The sequence below is a fragment of the Diabrotica undecimpunctata genome, chromosome 8 (genome assembly GCF_040954645.1).
Source record: "Diabrotica undecimpunctata isolate CICGRU chromosome 8, icDiaUnde3, whole genome shotgun sequence".
Lineage (NCBI taxonomy): Eukaryota > Metazoa > Arthropoda > Insecta > Coleoptera > Chrysomelidae > Diabrotica > Diabrotica undecimpunctata.
This window is the reverse complement of record NC_092810.1, coordinates 65,189,582-65,206,570: the sequence shown is the minus strand read 5'-3', so window position 1 is coordinate 65,206,570 and position 16,989 is coordinate 65,189,582. Positions and strand designations below refer to the sequence as shown.

Below are 16,989 nucleotides of genomic sequence, written 5' to 3'. Positions count from 1 at the left end.
GCGACCTGTGTTATAGACACTTAATTATCTCTTGCTAGTTTATTAGGAGCATTAGTTTTGTTTTCAACCATTATACAACAATAAAAAAATGCTGAAACCCTTGAATTATCCATGTCTTTCTGTCCGTGAACACAACTCCGTGACTAAAATAGATAAAATGACAGATGAGATGTCGAATGATAACTTATAACCCAAATATGGTATTAAACGTGGAAAATTTGACCTCGGATTTTCGGTTCCAGAATTGCAACCGGAAGTACTGTTTTGAAATCGCCGAAATAGTAAAAGCGATATATTATTCGACGCGCTTTAGCAAGACGAGAAAAAATATATAGTTCAGGTTTTTATATCATTTCTGATTAAAAAGTTATGACAGGAAGTTTGGCAAAAATGATAAAATTAGTGAAATCGTATATCAATCGACGCAAAGTTACACGAAGAGTTCAAATGTCGACTTCCTGTCACGTTGGGTGAAAATCTAGGACTTATGATGCCCAATTGCTAGATCTTTATTTTTTTGGCATCTATCCTCCTTCCTCCCAACGATTTAATCGATCCAGGCTATCAGTGTAAATACTTAGCCGTGAATTAAGAGTGTTGACCCAAACTGTAGCATTCGCTGAATTTATTTGTCTCTCCAAGGACCTCTTGATCCGGTTCTATGAACAATTTTTGGCCATTTAATGAACCAGATTTGATATCCGTTAGTATAAGAAATTACTTATTTTCTAGATGGTAAGATCATGTTAATTGTTTCATTAAAGACGACTTCTGCAATTATTGTGCCAGTGAGGTTTGTGTAACTGTTCAATACATAATTGGGTATTCGTGTGTTGTTAGCTTTTATTATCAGGATAGTCAAAACGCCTACCGCCCAAATGTGTAATTCTACTGGGAGAAGTCCGTAAGTTTCTAGAGTGATGAGAAGCGGCTATACACATCTGTATTGCCATTTTCCTTGTTTTCAATGTGTACCGAATGTCCAAGAACCGCTGAAAAAATTATTTACGAGTTTTTGGTCAAGCGCTCGAGAGTTTTCTCCTATGTCTAGGATCTTCCTTAACAAATTGTTTAAGCCCAAGCCTAGGGATGCACGGACGGGATTGGCGCTTTCTCCCACGGGACGTCCCGCAAAAACTATACTTTTATTATTATGAGAATGGTAAAAATATTTATACAAGTTAAAAGGTTTTCTGTTTTAATAATTTATATTTATAAAACATAATTAAGAGAAAAACATAATTTAGAATAACAGAAACTTTATAAGTGTTTTCGACAATTCCTTTTGATTTATTGCGATGCACGCCTGATATCCAAAAAATTGTTTTGGTATAGGTCCTCCCAACATTATACCTCGGTCACCCGACATTATACCTTTTGATATGATACCTGTGAATCTAACTGTGAACGCGATAACTAAAAAGTACTTTTTCTGTGTCAGTAATTCAAAATTAATACCATTCAGAATCTAAGAAGCAGAATGGGATTTACTAAAACCAACAGAAGGTTCCTAAAAGACTGCAAAAAAGTTACAGACTTACTAGGAGTATGGTCATGTACATAAATTTATTACTTAACTACCTCGACAAAAAAGTATTAGAAATTAATACTGACCAAAACAATGGCGAGGAATTTCATTTGAAATACTCTTTTATAGCAGCAAGAAATAAGATTATCAAATACTAACAAATTGGGTGTATTATATTTCTCTCTCTAAATTTTGTCACTGTTCAAGAAAAGGGTGCGTTTTGACGAACTGGATCTATATTCTAGTAGATGAACGAGAAGACAGAAACGTGGACATCTTATCTTGGTGGAAAGATAACTAGAATTTCCTGCCATGGCTCGTTTGGCCATGGATATCTTATCAATTCCATCTTCGTCTGTCCCAGTAGAAATGATCTTGACCATGAGGAAACAAAGAAGCCGGCTCAGCCAGGATTCAGTGACTGCGATCCTCTGTCTCCAGTCATAAACAAAAGATAAAATGTTCTTCGTAATAATCATCTATGTACCTATATTTCAACGTCCACGTTTCAACTTCATAAAAATTGCAATATATGTAGCGTTTTACAAATTATATCTGATTTGAGTATCGAGCGATCTATCACTTATCGTTAGGATATCGTATTTTTAAAGTTTTCTATTTCAAACCGCAGTATGATGTCTAAATCAGGAATAACAGCGTTTTATACAATCAAGTATCTTGGCTTGCCGAGCCATATTCTATTAGTGTACAGGTCTCATTATATGAGGCGCTACCTCTAAACCCTAATTGTAGTAACTGGTATAGCCATAATTAACTCACATTCCCTAAAGTCTAGTCCAGTAATATTATCTTCATTTATCCATAGCAGTAGATCCCATTACCACGTCAAATTGGAATATCTTTATTACTCACAACTTGGTTTTTTTCCATTCTTCACAAAATAAAGCTGGATGTTCACTTTGGCCTACTATTAGTAACAGACCTGGTTGCAGTATGATGATTCTACAGAATGGTAAATAAAATTATCTGAAATTCGTATCATGTTTGTTACAGAACCTAGTTATCGAATAATCATCGCAGGAACTATTTGTTATTTTTTTTTAGTGAACTTAAAATTTTCTGCAATTCGTACCATCTTTTTTACAGTACCTAGTTATCGAACAATCATTGTAGGACGTCTTTTTGTTTAGTGAACTTTCGTTTTAACTTTTACGTTATAACAAACGTTTTAATTGATAGTTTTTAATTTTAACGATGTATAATTATTATTGCACTTATTATTTATTCATACAAACTTTACACATTCAATATTCTTGTTCTAAAAATTAACACTATCTTTTTTTCCACAGGGAAACCTTCACAAACATTTAACTTCACTCGTTCAACATCATCATCTCGTTTTGGCGATTTTCCTTTGTTACAAGAGAAATCGTTGCATTATAATAATAGTCTGTATGGATCTTCAAGCACTACACAAACATCGCCTCGTTTTCCTATTGGTACTTTTTCTATAGATAGTACCAATAACGTCTTCAACAGCAGTGGCGACAATTCTTTGAACAACACTAACATCTTCTCAAATGGCAATAACAGTAGTAGTAGCTACAACAATGACTCATCTAACTCTTCGAATTTAGGTACTAGAGAAACTGGAATCATTGAAAAGTTGTTGGTAAGTAAAACTTTTTCTTGGATATAATTCACCATTGTTTAAAAACGAGTATTATTAAACATTGACTTTCGAAGTCGATGTTCGCAGTGTCTGTATGAATTATTTTGCATTTAATTTTCAATTATTAAACTACCGCACAACTACCACCTCGGTAGCGTAAGGGGAGTATTAATTTCAAATCATAACTTGGTCTGTCGCGGTGCCAATCTCGGCGGTCGAGGTGTTAAAAATAAGTCTGTGGCTAGAAGGCAAAAGGGGATAACTCTCATTTGGAAGTTTTTCACTACAGACATTTTTAGTTCATATGGTCTTTTTGTTACTTTATAGACGTAATATTAGTAACGTTTGTATATTTCTAGACCCGACTTACATTCTGTTAGATATATTTAAGTGTTTTTTCTTAAATTAATATCTATGTGTCCAATATTTTGATAAATTAAAAAAAATATTTTAGGATATTTATTATTTTTAATTATTTCAAGAAAGCATAAGGAGATAAGTCAAGTTATAGTTGAAATGTTTTACATATGTTTTATATAATACGAATAGAATAGCTTTCGCAGAAAGAAAAAAAATTTGATGAACACAAATATTTTTCGGAAGCTGTTTCTTTAAAATAATAAATTACACAAATATTTGTTTTAGAATATTTTATTAAAAATCGTCATCACTAAAATAATTATCTATGTCTGGATCTGTGTCAGCAGTATTATCCAGATCTTGTAAATTTAGTGGGATTTGGGCAAGTCCACGATAAAATTCTTTTGCACTCTCATCAACTAACTCAATAAGGTCTGAAAGATCGCTTACTTTTTTTTTCACTTATTTTTCTTGGCTTATCATACAAATTATCTAAAGTAATGTTCTTGATATCGATGGGTGTATTTTTTTTGTTTTTTTTTTCTTCTAAAATTTATTTCTTGAAATGGCAAAAATTAATAATGCCAAATTCCTTAGTGTATCTTAGCCATTTCATATTTCTCCAGCAAATTTCAGTCTTATTGTCTCTCTTCTTTCTCTTTATTAACATTCCTTTGAATAAATTTTTAAAATTAAAAAAAAAGAATTGGGGTACTTTCAACTACCGTAAACTTATTTTTTTCTGTTTGGTTTGTTTCCTCTGTTTTTTGTTTTTGTTTAGCGGTAGTTGTACATTTTGTTCCTGCAGATCTTACTAAGTTATATCAATCTCTAGGTACATGGATAGGAAATGGGCATTTTTTTTAAATCATTCTATTGTTCCGTGATCTACCTCACACTCCATGGGAGTAAGGCCAGGCACTAAAAATGTATGATCAATTACCTTTAAGTTATTATTTTGACTTAATAAAAGCGTAAACATTGCTGCCACAATTGAGTTTTTATTTTGTCCGTCACAAGTATCACTGTATAAAATGACGTGCTCTATTTCAGAAGGTAAATTAGCAAAACTCTTAAATAAAGAAGAAGCAATTTCGTTGGCACCTCGTCCCGCGATACCTTCATGACATACATAATGAGTAGAGACCTTTGCAGAACAATCATTAATTGTTAAGTTATACGTATTTAATTGTCGTTTGTAAAACACGGTATTAGTTTGTAAGTAAGGAGTAGGAAAAACCTGTTGTAAGTCAAATACAAATATTTTTTGACTTTTGCTGTTTATAGATTTTAATTTGTCTAATCTCTTTGACTCGTAAGCAGTTTCAGCTTCTATATGATGATCTGCTAATAAACTCTCATACTTTTTCCTTGCATCAGCTGTCTTACTGATATTAATATGATTGTGAAAAATATCACAATTGTTATAGGTATCGTTGCTTGGTTTTTTAAACTTTAAGCCTAATTTATCGATTGTTTGAGAGTAAACTTTATAAGAAACCGGTTCAGATGTTATGTCCTGAGTATACAATTGATACATCTTAACTTTTGTTAATTCTGCTACTAGATACTTTTTACTAGTATGTTTTCGTGAGTAGTGAGACTCATAGGCAGGAAATTTTGATATGTGGCTATAGACGAGTTCCATTCTAGATTCGGAAATTTAGTTTTTTGGTTCATGCCTGCCTTTGCCATCAGCCATAGGAATACCACAGTTGGATGACATTTTCTTTTTTGTAACAGTTTCTATAAAGTTATTACTTTCGTCAAAAATAGCACAAAAACATACCTTGCAGCATTGGATTCTTTCTCCTTGGATTTCTATAAATTATGTAAAACACTTTTCCCTATTTTTTGAAGGTTTATCAGTATCACTTCTGTTAGTAGTAATCTTCTTGTCAGAAATTTAAATTAATTAGGCAATACAACTTACCCCCCTATCGTAGTTGCCCATTCCCCAGGAATTTTGAAACAGAGATAATCTATGTTTATCAAATATTTTTTCTTTACACTTTCTTCTACAATCTCGCAGTGACCGTGACTGCCTAGCTTTATTGCGTTTCCTTTGTTTGTTTCATATCCTTTACCAGTATTTCGTAAAACCTGTCTATTTTTTCTTTTTCCTACTTTTCGTTTCAATATTTTGTACATTGGTTGGCCATGTTCTTCATTGTTTTCAAAATTTGGTTCATCTGAGCCATTTTTCTCCTGTTCGGTGTCAGAATCACTATGGTTGTCTTCTTGAATGTGATCATAGGCCGGGTCTTTTACGCTGTCGTCTGAGTCAAAATCTTGCTGTACATTTTCTTTTACTAAAACAAATATGGAATGTAGTGATCAATAATCAACAATTATACCACACGTGGAGGAATAATAATTGTTATTTCGAGTTGCCATCGTAGTGAAGGTTCTTTGATAAAATTTGCGGGTGCTCTCTTCACAATCTAGACAGGTACTGACAAGAAACTGATACGAATATGATTTGCGTGGACACCTTTTTTTTGCAAAAAGGGATAACTTTGTATATCCTAGCAATACTTTCATATATATTTCTTCTATCACATTCCGGCAAAAGGGGATATCTTGATTTAATGCCTTTTACTAGCACACATTTCGAATAATTCTCAAGTTAACATGACTTAAATCGTTTTGCTTCTCAGTTAATTTCATAATGTTAGAAAATATGTGCACATATACCATTTTACTAGTAATTACTATTTTGCTCTCCAGAAGATATCTTGAGTTATATCCTTAAAACAGTCGTAACGATTAAATTGTAGCCAAGTTACCCCTTTTTGATCAATAATAATATTTTAATTAGTAAACTTTCACTTAACTCTCTTTACCAATATTGTGAAGAATCAAAAATGCTGTCGAATGGTATACATAACACTATTTTGCAAAAAATCGACTTATCCCCTTTTGCCTTCCAGCCACAGAAGTATTCGTGTCCTTTGGGATCGGTACTCACACGAGGCGACGCAGTCGTTCAACTTCGCTGCTCCGAAAGAAACAAATAAGAAGACCTGCAGCTATTTTGTATAATTTTACTAATACATGATTATATGGTGCAGTTATCAAGGCAACAAATTAAATTATCAAAATTTATTTATTTTTAGATTTTCCTAGATAGATCAACAATTTCTATACAGGGTGTTTTATTAAAGGTGCGTCTAAACGAGTAATATTTTTACTACAATATGTGGCTGCAAGACAGCAGCTGGCAATATTGCTGACAATAACCTGCCATACAGCCAGTAACAGCCACGCAGATTTGGTATCGCCAGTATTGTTTTACAATAGTTGCTTGACGATCGCTTGCTGAGCGAAAATACTTCAATATTCACTTTGTTTTGGTAATTATTTGTTATTTTGAAAAATTTTGGAGGAATAAAATGACTAATAATTGGTCCAATGAGAGGATTATATATTTTATTGACGGAATACATTTACGCTTGAGAACGTACGTAAGAAATGAGGAAAAAAATATTAAAAATGGTAGTACCGGTGGTAGTACCATTCAAAAAATTGAAACTTTGTTTTGGTAATTATTTATTTTGGAAAATTTTGGAGGAATAAAATGGCTAATAATTGGTCCAATGACAGGATTATATATTTTATTAACGGAATACATTTACGCTTGAGAACGTACGTAAAAAATGACTGAAAAAATATTAAAAATTGTAGTACCGGTGGTACAGTGAAATAGTTTGTTTTCGATATAATATGGTGTATTTTTTATTTGACATTTTTGAAAAGTTTTTAAATGTCCATTGATCGCCAACAACACTTTCCTTAAACCTGAACTATTGCGGGGTGTCAGGTAGTCTCCTCTATGATATATCTTGGAGCCCTAGTTAACAACACAGGCAGTTGTGAACCCGAAATTCGAAGACGCATACAACTAGCAAGAGCAGCAATGACAACTAAACGGGATATGGCGTGATTGTCACATTACTATGACAAACAAGAAGAGACTCTTTTTAACTCTAGTCTTTTCTTACTATGCGAGACATGAACAGTCAAAAAATCAGATAGATGACGCATAGACGCTTTTGAAATGTGGACATGGAGACGACTGCTTCGAATTCCATCGACGGCTCACCGCACGAGTGTCTCGATTCTAGATGAAATTAAACCTAATCAGCGTCTATATAGTACTGTTTACTCCAAGATTTCAAAGTTCTTTGGTCATATCCATCGAAGAGATCACAAAATGGAGCGGTTGGTGGTCCAAGGAAGCCTATTAAAATTATCTTAAAATAATAGTTTTTCTTTATTTCGTATGCACGGTTTCATTGGTGTGTGTTTGCCCATGATGTCGTGTGCAACTTTTGTTGCATTTTACTCATAAAACGTTGCAAATAATGCATCCCAAATTGTTTTCTCGCGTGCCTGACATATTTACGTTGAGGTTTATCCTTTTAGTTTTGCATATAGTTACCCGCTTAGAGGGCGCCACCAATAAAACCTTCCGACCCAAATGTAACCGCAATCTTTGTTGACATAAATCGAGAGTTTCATTGCGATACAATACACAGTCGTGTACATACAGTGAATTTTTGAAATTAGCAAGTCTGTTCTAAAAATGGATCTTAGCCGAGAACATTTTCGAGCAATAATTTTTTACAATTTTCGGAGAGGATTATCCCAACAGCAATGTCTCGCTGAAATGGTTTCTGTGTTTGGGAATGAAGCATCACACCAGTCAACTATTTCCCGCTGGTAACGTGGTCGCTCTAGTCTCAGCGGCGAATCCAGGCTAGGTCTACAAAAACGGCAAGCAAAACATTAATGCGGTTCGTCAGCTAATTAAGGATGACCGCCGTGTAACATACCGGGAGTTAGAAGCGTCTTTGGGCATTTCAAAGACCTTGATCCAAAAGATCCTACATGAAGAACTGGGTGTTACGAAGTTGGTTGTTCGTTGAAACCCGCATTTGCTCGCTCGCGGAAGAGCAAAAAGCGGTTCGCGTCAATTGGTGTCAAAAAACATTGGAACGGTTCAACAAAGGAATCTCAAAAAACGTTAGTAGCGATAAATCTTGGATTTACTCCTACGAATCGGAAAATAAACTCCCATCCGCTATGTGGGTGTTTCACGATGTAAAAAATCCAACAAAAATGATCCGTTCTCGAAGTGTGTCAAAGAAAATGGTCGCAACTTTTGTGTCAAAATGTGGTCATGTGGCAAGAATTGCCTTAGAAGATCGAAGAACGGTTACTTCTGATTGGTATATAACCGTTTGTTTACTAGAAGTTATCGCGAAACTCCGACAAAGCAACACACAACGGCGAATCAACCTACATCAGGAAATGCAAGTGCTCACACTGCCCAAAAAACAATACAGTTTTTGTAGCTTCAAAACATCGAATTGTTAAACCATCTACCGCATAGCCCCGACCTAAGTTCCAACGACTTCTTCACTTTCCCAAAGATCAAGAATTTAATGCGTGGGTAGCGATTCCGGTCGCCAGAAGAAGCCATCGACGCCTTTAAAACAACGATTTTCAGTTGTCACCTGGACTGGAAGACTGGAATAACTGTTTTACCAATTGGTTTGAACGTATTCAAAAGTGTATCGATCTTGGTGGGACATATTTTGAAAAGCAATAAAGTACTTTAAGTCTATATATTTTTAGTCTTTATGGCTATATGAAAAATTAAAAAGACAACCCTCATATAAATATATATATATATATATATATATATATATATATATATATATATATATATATATATACAAGCAGCTAACTCTTTGACATCTATATTTTTAACTAAAAGCAATATCACAAATTACAGAATATCCCGTCCTGATCGTCGGCGTCGTCGGGATTTGATCGAAGATGTTATTCAAACATAATTTATTTATATACACTTTCTTCCTGGCCTAATTATTGACTAGGACCGGATAATTATTTATTATGTTTTTTAAAGTGCTCTGAAAAACACGCCCACAATATTTTATGTTAAAGCAAATGCCGTGTTCGAATGTATTGTTTGTTGGTGTTAAAACATTATTTTAATAGGTATGTTCAATTTGTTTTTGGTAAATATTTTATAAATTTCTTGAGATGCTACAATATTTAAAAAAATAATTACTATTTAAATGGGAATAAGCCTCAATTAAAGGTTACAGTACGTTTATTGACGTTTCAATTTCCACTTCGGAAATCGTTCCGGTGTGGCTGTATAGATAGTTTTTATTACTTATTTGTTCTTATTTTAAGCACCCATAAATATCAAATGTCCACAATTGTCATGACCTTATGCTAATCTGTCACTCTATATCTATTTTCTTTAGTATGGTAAAAGATTTTAATGAACATCTAGAACGAACGGTATTTGTTTACATTAGTGAGGGTCCCCAAAAATGCGAATTTTTGTTGGACTTAGCCTGAAAAATAGAAAAAAGGCAAAATTTTCATGTTTATGTCTACGGAAACATACAAAAAGTAAAAAAATGTAACAAAAATTGAAAAAAATTCATAAAAAGTATAGGAAATCAAAAATTAACAAGAGAAAAATAGTATCAAAATACGAAATAGCCTTAGTAGTTACATAAAATTTATAAATCAATTGTAAATACCAATCATTTTCCCCGTTAAATTATTAAAAAATATAAAATATTGTAAAATGGCCAAAATTCATTTATTTGGAAAAACAAGTCAAGCGCGTTTGCGCACAATATGCAATATTCTGCGCAGGTTCAATGTTGCCACATATACATTTGTTTTTTTCGGAGTAAATATATTAAATTTAAATTTTAATAAGAGACTCCATACGGCTTAATATTGTTTTTTTTTGCAGAGTAAATATATTGAATTTAAGTTTTAATAAGAGTATACTACATATGAGTTAATATTAACCGTAGTAAGTCTACGAACCGTGATTGAGAGTGCCATTAATGGAAGAACAATCCTATTGGCTTCCGAGAATGTCGGTAGTATAAATTTGAACAGCATTTCCGCTGATTGAAAAAACAGTAGTATAAATATTTCAAAGAATACCAACTGCACTTTTCACATTCATTTAAAAGATTGGGACGATTGAGATTTCCAAATATTTGAATAAAGCTTTTGAAATATTTGTTACTAATATTTTATTCCTATATTATTTGTTTAACATTACAAGTTATGAACTCCTGTCAGGTCATCTAAATATTTAAAACTGTTGATGTTGCCAGGGTAACTTTAAAACACGAGCGTTTTTGAAAGTTGAATTTAAACACGCTACGGCGTAGGTACTTTAAATGAGCAAAATGGGGTACCAATAAAAAAACAAATTAAAACCCAATCTTAACTAATAACTAATATAATCACATCTAACTAAGTAAATTAATAAAGAAGTTAATAACTAATGCATCCAACTACATACAACATAAAACGAAATAAACTATAATCTATATGTAATAACATAAGTGAATAACAAATGAAATACAGTTATATGAATCCCTTAAAAACAGAAAACGGAAATGATACTCATTATCATTATTCGTTTATGATTGTACTTGAGAAGCTTGAGAATTACTATTTTCACAATAAACAATATATTTATATTTAAAAATTGTGGCAACATTGGATCAAGAAGTATGTACTACGCACACGCACATCATTGACAGCAGTTGTAATGGCGGCGGCATCTTGAAGTTTATGTCAAAATATCAGTTTTTTAAATGCGAAATACAGAAAACCTATAGCTCAGCGTAAAAAAATGTATAGATTGAAAAGTGAATAAAAAATAAAACATAATCCACTGTCCAAATTTCAGACTAATCCGACTATCCTCACTAATTGTAAGTAATTACCGAACGGGTAATATGACCAACATTTTTAAATACAGTATCCTAAACTGAATTAAGTACTTTTAAAAATAGGTAAGCAGATGTTGATTGGTTAACTTAAGCATTTATAGACTGATTCCATGTCTGGTTGTAATATTAAGTCCTATATGTGTAAGAATATTAGCCTGAGAAACACAATATATGGAAATAGCTTTCTATTTAGCAACATTGGCCTAATAAAACCTAAAAATGTATTAAAAATAAAACGCAATTATTTTACCCCCAGTATCAGTTATATTAAAATGGAATTAATTAAAAACAATGATTTTATAACTTATATTTATTGTTTTAGCACTCCTATGGATTCATACAATGTTGTGAACGTCAGGCCCGTTTGTTCTTTCACTTCAGCCAATTTAGTGGTAATATAGAGCATTTAAAAATTGGAGATCCTGTTGAATTTGAAATGACCTATGATAGACGTACTGGAAAACCAATTGCCAGTGCTGTTACTAAAATTGCTCCAGAGGTAGTAAGTAACACCATACTGTTGATGCATGTGAATTCTGTATGGCGTTTCATTATATAAATAAAACACTGAAAATTATTGTTTTTTAAATATTTACAAAAACCATCAATTTCACTGACAAATCATTTTTCTCAAGCGATCAAATTCGAAAGGTTATTCTTTAGAAATTGTTGGTGAATAATCAATTTAGTTGAGGTGAAGTTGGTTATTAAGGTTTAGGTTTGTCGATTTATTAAAGGGCAATGTTTTATATGTGGAGTATATATCGTGGAATTTTAAAAATAACCATAACATAGCTGTTTTTTTCGAGCTCGCGGGTGAATATTTATTTTCGTTTTTTATACGCCCCATATGCAGGGCTCAGAGCACTTAAGTTCTGATTAAGCTGCCTTACTGTGCTGAAGGTTCGTCTGTAAGCCCCGGATTGGCTATAAGTGCTATTTAGTGCAGAAACGGAGTGTACCACCAGGTCGCCTTTCTGCCCGTTCCCTTTATATTTTTGTTTGAAGGCTCGCGAGTCACTCATTTTTGAATCCTCTTCTGGGTTATCTCTATTTCCTTTTGTCTCTTTGTCCATTATATTTCCACGAGTGGAAATGATAGGCAAGCAGCACAAGCTCTGAGACAGAATTTGTCTATTTATCATGGTGTATGTGTGTATATTTATATATGTATATTTTTGATTTTGCATGTGTTTATGTGTGAGTTACCTCCAATCAATAAATCTACTGTAAATGACATAGCTGCAGCCCCTATGCCATGTTCTCAGTTGATCCGCCGGCGTCCAATTGACTGTACTTTATTCACAGATGTTCTATATATCCATATGACTTTCCCTATTAGCCATTATTACCGGGATGCGCTGTATCGGGTATAAAATCCTCGAAACCAAGTCTATCTCTCGCGGATCTGCTTAAAGCTACGCCTCACATTCTAAAACCGGTACAGGTGTATGTTGTTCTCTAGTATATGATGAAAGATCGTGAATATTGTAGCTTGCGAGTAATAGCAATGTGTATGAAAAACAGCAGCCACTTACCTATATATAGTTTACCCAAGGTACTTCTTTATTTTTCGAGATTGAATGAATTTTCTCCAATATGAAAACCAGACCTTGACAGCTAAGGTCCGTTAATATAAACGTTGGTTATAAATTTCGAGTACAATATTTGGCTTCGTAGACCTTTCCACGAGACCAGAATGATATTTTTTGTCTACTCTACATCTATGTCTAAAATATCTTGGCTTCTACGAAAGCCTATTAGCCGTTTTGGAGATACGTTTGCCACCTGATTAGGTTTCAAAAAGACATATTCCGGGTATTTATAGCATTGGTCAATAATTACATTGACAATTATATTGAAGTTTTACATCCATAGCTCACTATGTTTCCACTTTCCAGAAAGCAATGTCCACTTGGGATAAATCTTAGTTGTCTTCTGAAGCTTCATCGAAAGTCTCGGAGAGTGATTTTGGTTGTGTTAACCCTTTCGCTACGGGCCAAGTATCGGTTGCGCGTTGCTCATATACGGCGCCGGGAAAATTGTGCACTTCGCGATAGAGACGGCCCCTCCGTAGTTTACATTCTTTATATTGAAGTGGTTAAATCGTTTTTCGTTTGTCGACATTTTGTTTATATTCGTTTTATCGTAGTACTGGAAATTTTTTTTCGTAAAACTTCAAAAAAAAAAATTCAGAAAGTACGGCGCTAGGGTGAGTGATGTACGGCATCAGTATGGTGTATTTGCGGATCGTAACGTAAATTAACGGTACTAGTAAGCAAGATGGACAATGTAGAACGTACTATTACGATTATAGCTCTTCAAAGATGTAAATAATTAAAAATGTACGGTGACAGAACCTGAACAATGGAGATTAATTTGCAAGCTGCAAATAAAAATCGTACTTTTACGGCAACAGTATCGAAAGGGTTAACTATGTAATGTCGAAATTTTTTATGCAGTCATAGTGACTATGGACATCTTCATGGATTGCGTTGTTCTAATCCTTAAAACCTTCAGATATTAAGTCGCCAGGTTAAATATATTGTGTCCGTGTTTGTATATGGACACTTTGTAGAGCGACCCTTCTTAGCTTCAATAAAGCACAATGTCATTGTACCCGCGATTTTTACACAAAAGAGTCGTTGCACTTTTTACGACTGTCTTATTGCGCTTTGCTGCGTTGTTTGATTTCACCAAGCTTACGACATGTCCATAGTATTCTTGTTACTTTAGTGGTTATAGTATTGTTGCTTTAGCGGTTATAGTGTCAAGGTGTCCATTTTAGTAATTTTCCTATTAAACATATTTCAAGAGATATTGAACAGCAGAGGTTATAAGATAACCTTGAGGATAACTTTTTACGGTTCTTTTAACGTTTGACTGATCTCGGATATAGGGGGTATACCTTTTCTTACCGAGGTAGCGTTAATAGATTCAAATGGTGTTATATAATGCCGTCTCCGATGCCTAGTATTTTTTCCATACTTTTTAGAAGGATCTAGATTAGGATAATCTTCGCAAAGTAGGACTATTGGAATAGAGCAGACTCTCAATTGTCAACATTCTTTTGGAATATAGTCTAAGAGGAAGAATATTTTACTACCTGTATCTACTTAAAAAACACTAGTCTTAATAAACAACTCAGATCTAGAATCTTCTCCTTCGAATATGAACAAATTTTGAAGAATATTCCTGTTTGGATAAATTTCTTGAAAAGAATATGTTAATATTTTAGTTAATAAATTTTGTAAATGTTTAAAAGACAGAAATTTTAGTTGAATAATTGGCAAAATTTTATTATTGTTTAACAAGTTACGTCTCATTTATGCTATATATATATATATATATATATATATATATATATATATATATATATTTCTTCTTCTATCTTTCCTCTTCTTCTTCGTTTTATGTAGACATCACTGTCTGTTTTCCAATATACTTCCAGGACGTTCCATCATTTTCGGGGTCTTCCTATTGGGAAAGCGTCTCTCGCCATCTTTACTACTCTATTTGTTGTCATTGGGCTTGTATGATTGTTCCATTCTACTCTTCTATTTCTTACCCAGTCCTTGATGTTCTCCACCTTGCATCTGTGTCGTATGTCTATGCTTCTAGCTGTCCCATAGTGTCTCACCATCCATTTTTATAAGAGTTTTCATCTCTGCTGTTTGTAACATTCTTTTTGTCCTCTCTATGTTAGGTCGTCTGTGTCATGTTTCTGCCGCGTATTTCATTATTGGTCTGATGACTTTTGTAAATTCTGCCTTTCATTTCGTTCCTGATATTTTTATTTCTTCATAAATATGGTTTCATTCAGGCAGCCTGCGGCTCTGTTTGCTCTATTCACTTGATCTTCCACTTCTGTTTCGATCTTTCCGTAGTTAGGTAGTGTGACGCCCAGATATTTAAACCCCATCGCTTGTTCTATTATCTGCCTTCCAGCTCTTAAATTATATCTTAGTAAATTACTGTTATAACCATTAATTTTGTCTTTTGTAGGGAAATTAACATGTCAAATTAACTGGCGGTTATATTAAATTGGTGCAGCATACGTTGTAAATCATCTTCACTTTGAGAGAAGAGTATTGTGTGGTCTGCGTAGCAGATTATTGTTGTTTTTCTCCAATTTGTTATCCTTTTTTAGTTCTTACTTTTTTCGTTATTCCCATAATCAGGTTGAACAACAGAGAACTCAGAGAATCTCCCTGTCTTATCCCATTGTCAGCTTCAGTTGGGTCAATTCTTCTTCTACCTTGATTGTGTTGTTTTGGAAGATATTTTCGATCGTTTTGATTATTTCTAGAGGTATCTCTCTTGCGTACAATAAGTGGGCTACGTCCTTTAATTTAACTCTGTCAAATGCCTTCTTAAGGTCCACGAAATAAAGACATGTCGATTTTTTCTATTCTGACGATTATTGTTGTACTTACCTTGTTATTAATATAGCGTCGGTGCATGATCTTCCCGACCTAAAACCTTGTTGTTCCTCTGCCACTGTTAATTTTAGTGTTGTGTTTAATAAATAAATTCCTCTGTAATTTTCCGGGTCCGGTTTGCCTTCTTTTTTGAAGAGAGGTGATAGGAAGCTTCATCTCCATTGTGGTATTCTGTTTTGTTCTATTATTTTCTTGGATTAGTTTTAATAGTTGTTTGGTCAGATCTGTTCCTTCATACTTTAAGAATTCATTATTATGTCGTATTATGTCTGATGATTTTCTATTTTTAAATTTCCTTAATGCTTCCTTTACCTCTTCCTCTTCATTATTTATTTCTTCGTTTGTCGTCATTTGCTTGTGAACTATTACATGATTATTCTTATTTTACATAATACTAAGCTATGGTCGCTACTTACATCTGCTGAGTTTAGGCATCTTACATCGATTATTTTTAATGGATGTATATTTTTGTTGATTATTGATCACGGGTATTATTGAATTTATATTTATATTGATCTTTGTGGTCAAAAAATGGGTAGTTTATTCTAAGTTCGTTATTTGTGCAGAAGTTTATCATCAGTACTCCATTTTCATTTTTAACATTCTCGTTATGATTTTGCTGAATTCCGGGTATTACTTGATTGCCTATTCGAGCATTAAAATCCCTCATATTATCATCTTCCCCTTGATTATCATCTACTTCTTGTAATTCGTCGTCAAACATTTCCCTTGTTCTTTGAGGCTTATTATTTTCTCGAGCCCTGTGCTCTGATAATGTTTAGGCTTTCTTTCTCTATTGTTATCTTTGCTGTTACAATCCTTTGTGATACGTATTGACACTATGTGTTTTCGTATTGTGATTGTTGAAATTGTTAAAATCAGGAAGTAGTTTATTATCTGTATATCGTAATACATAGAAACTCGGCGTCAGATAATATCAGAAAATTTAACATATAGTGTAAGAAGTTTACGAAACTAAAATATGATACATGAAAAGAGTAAACAGACCAACGAAACAATGAAAATTGAAACTACTAATAGAGTTTATATCCACATGTACCCATATCAAAGAAAAATGAAAAATTAGGATGAAACTAGCTGCAAAGAAAATTATTATATGTGACTTGATTTTATTGTCAACGGATATTTCCAGATAAAGCACTTAATTTTACTCATAAAAAGTACATATGTATATGTATTAAATGTATTACA

General features: G+C 33.3%; 1 protein-coding gene across 3 annotated transcripts in view; it reads left to right on the top strand.

Moving 5' to 3' along the window:
* Unr (cold shock domain-containing Unr) overlaps positions 1–16,989 on the top strand; it is an 88,252-nt gene that overhangs the window by 23,221 nt on the left and 48,042 nt on the right. Inside the window, exons 3-4 of one of the 3 annotated variants that reach the window (XM_072540403.1) lie at positions 2,839–3,161; positions 11,658–11,834. In XM_072540403.1, the coding sequence (XP_072396504.1) occupies positions 2,839–3,161; positions 11,658–11,834 (500 nt within the window). Of the gene's footprint in view, positions 1–2,838; positions 3,162–9,461; positions 9,552–11,657; positions 11,838–16,989 lie in introns of those variants that run through there. The other 2 variants (XM_072540402.1, XM_072540405.1) reach the window with 2 other exon arrangements.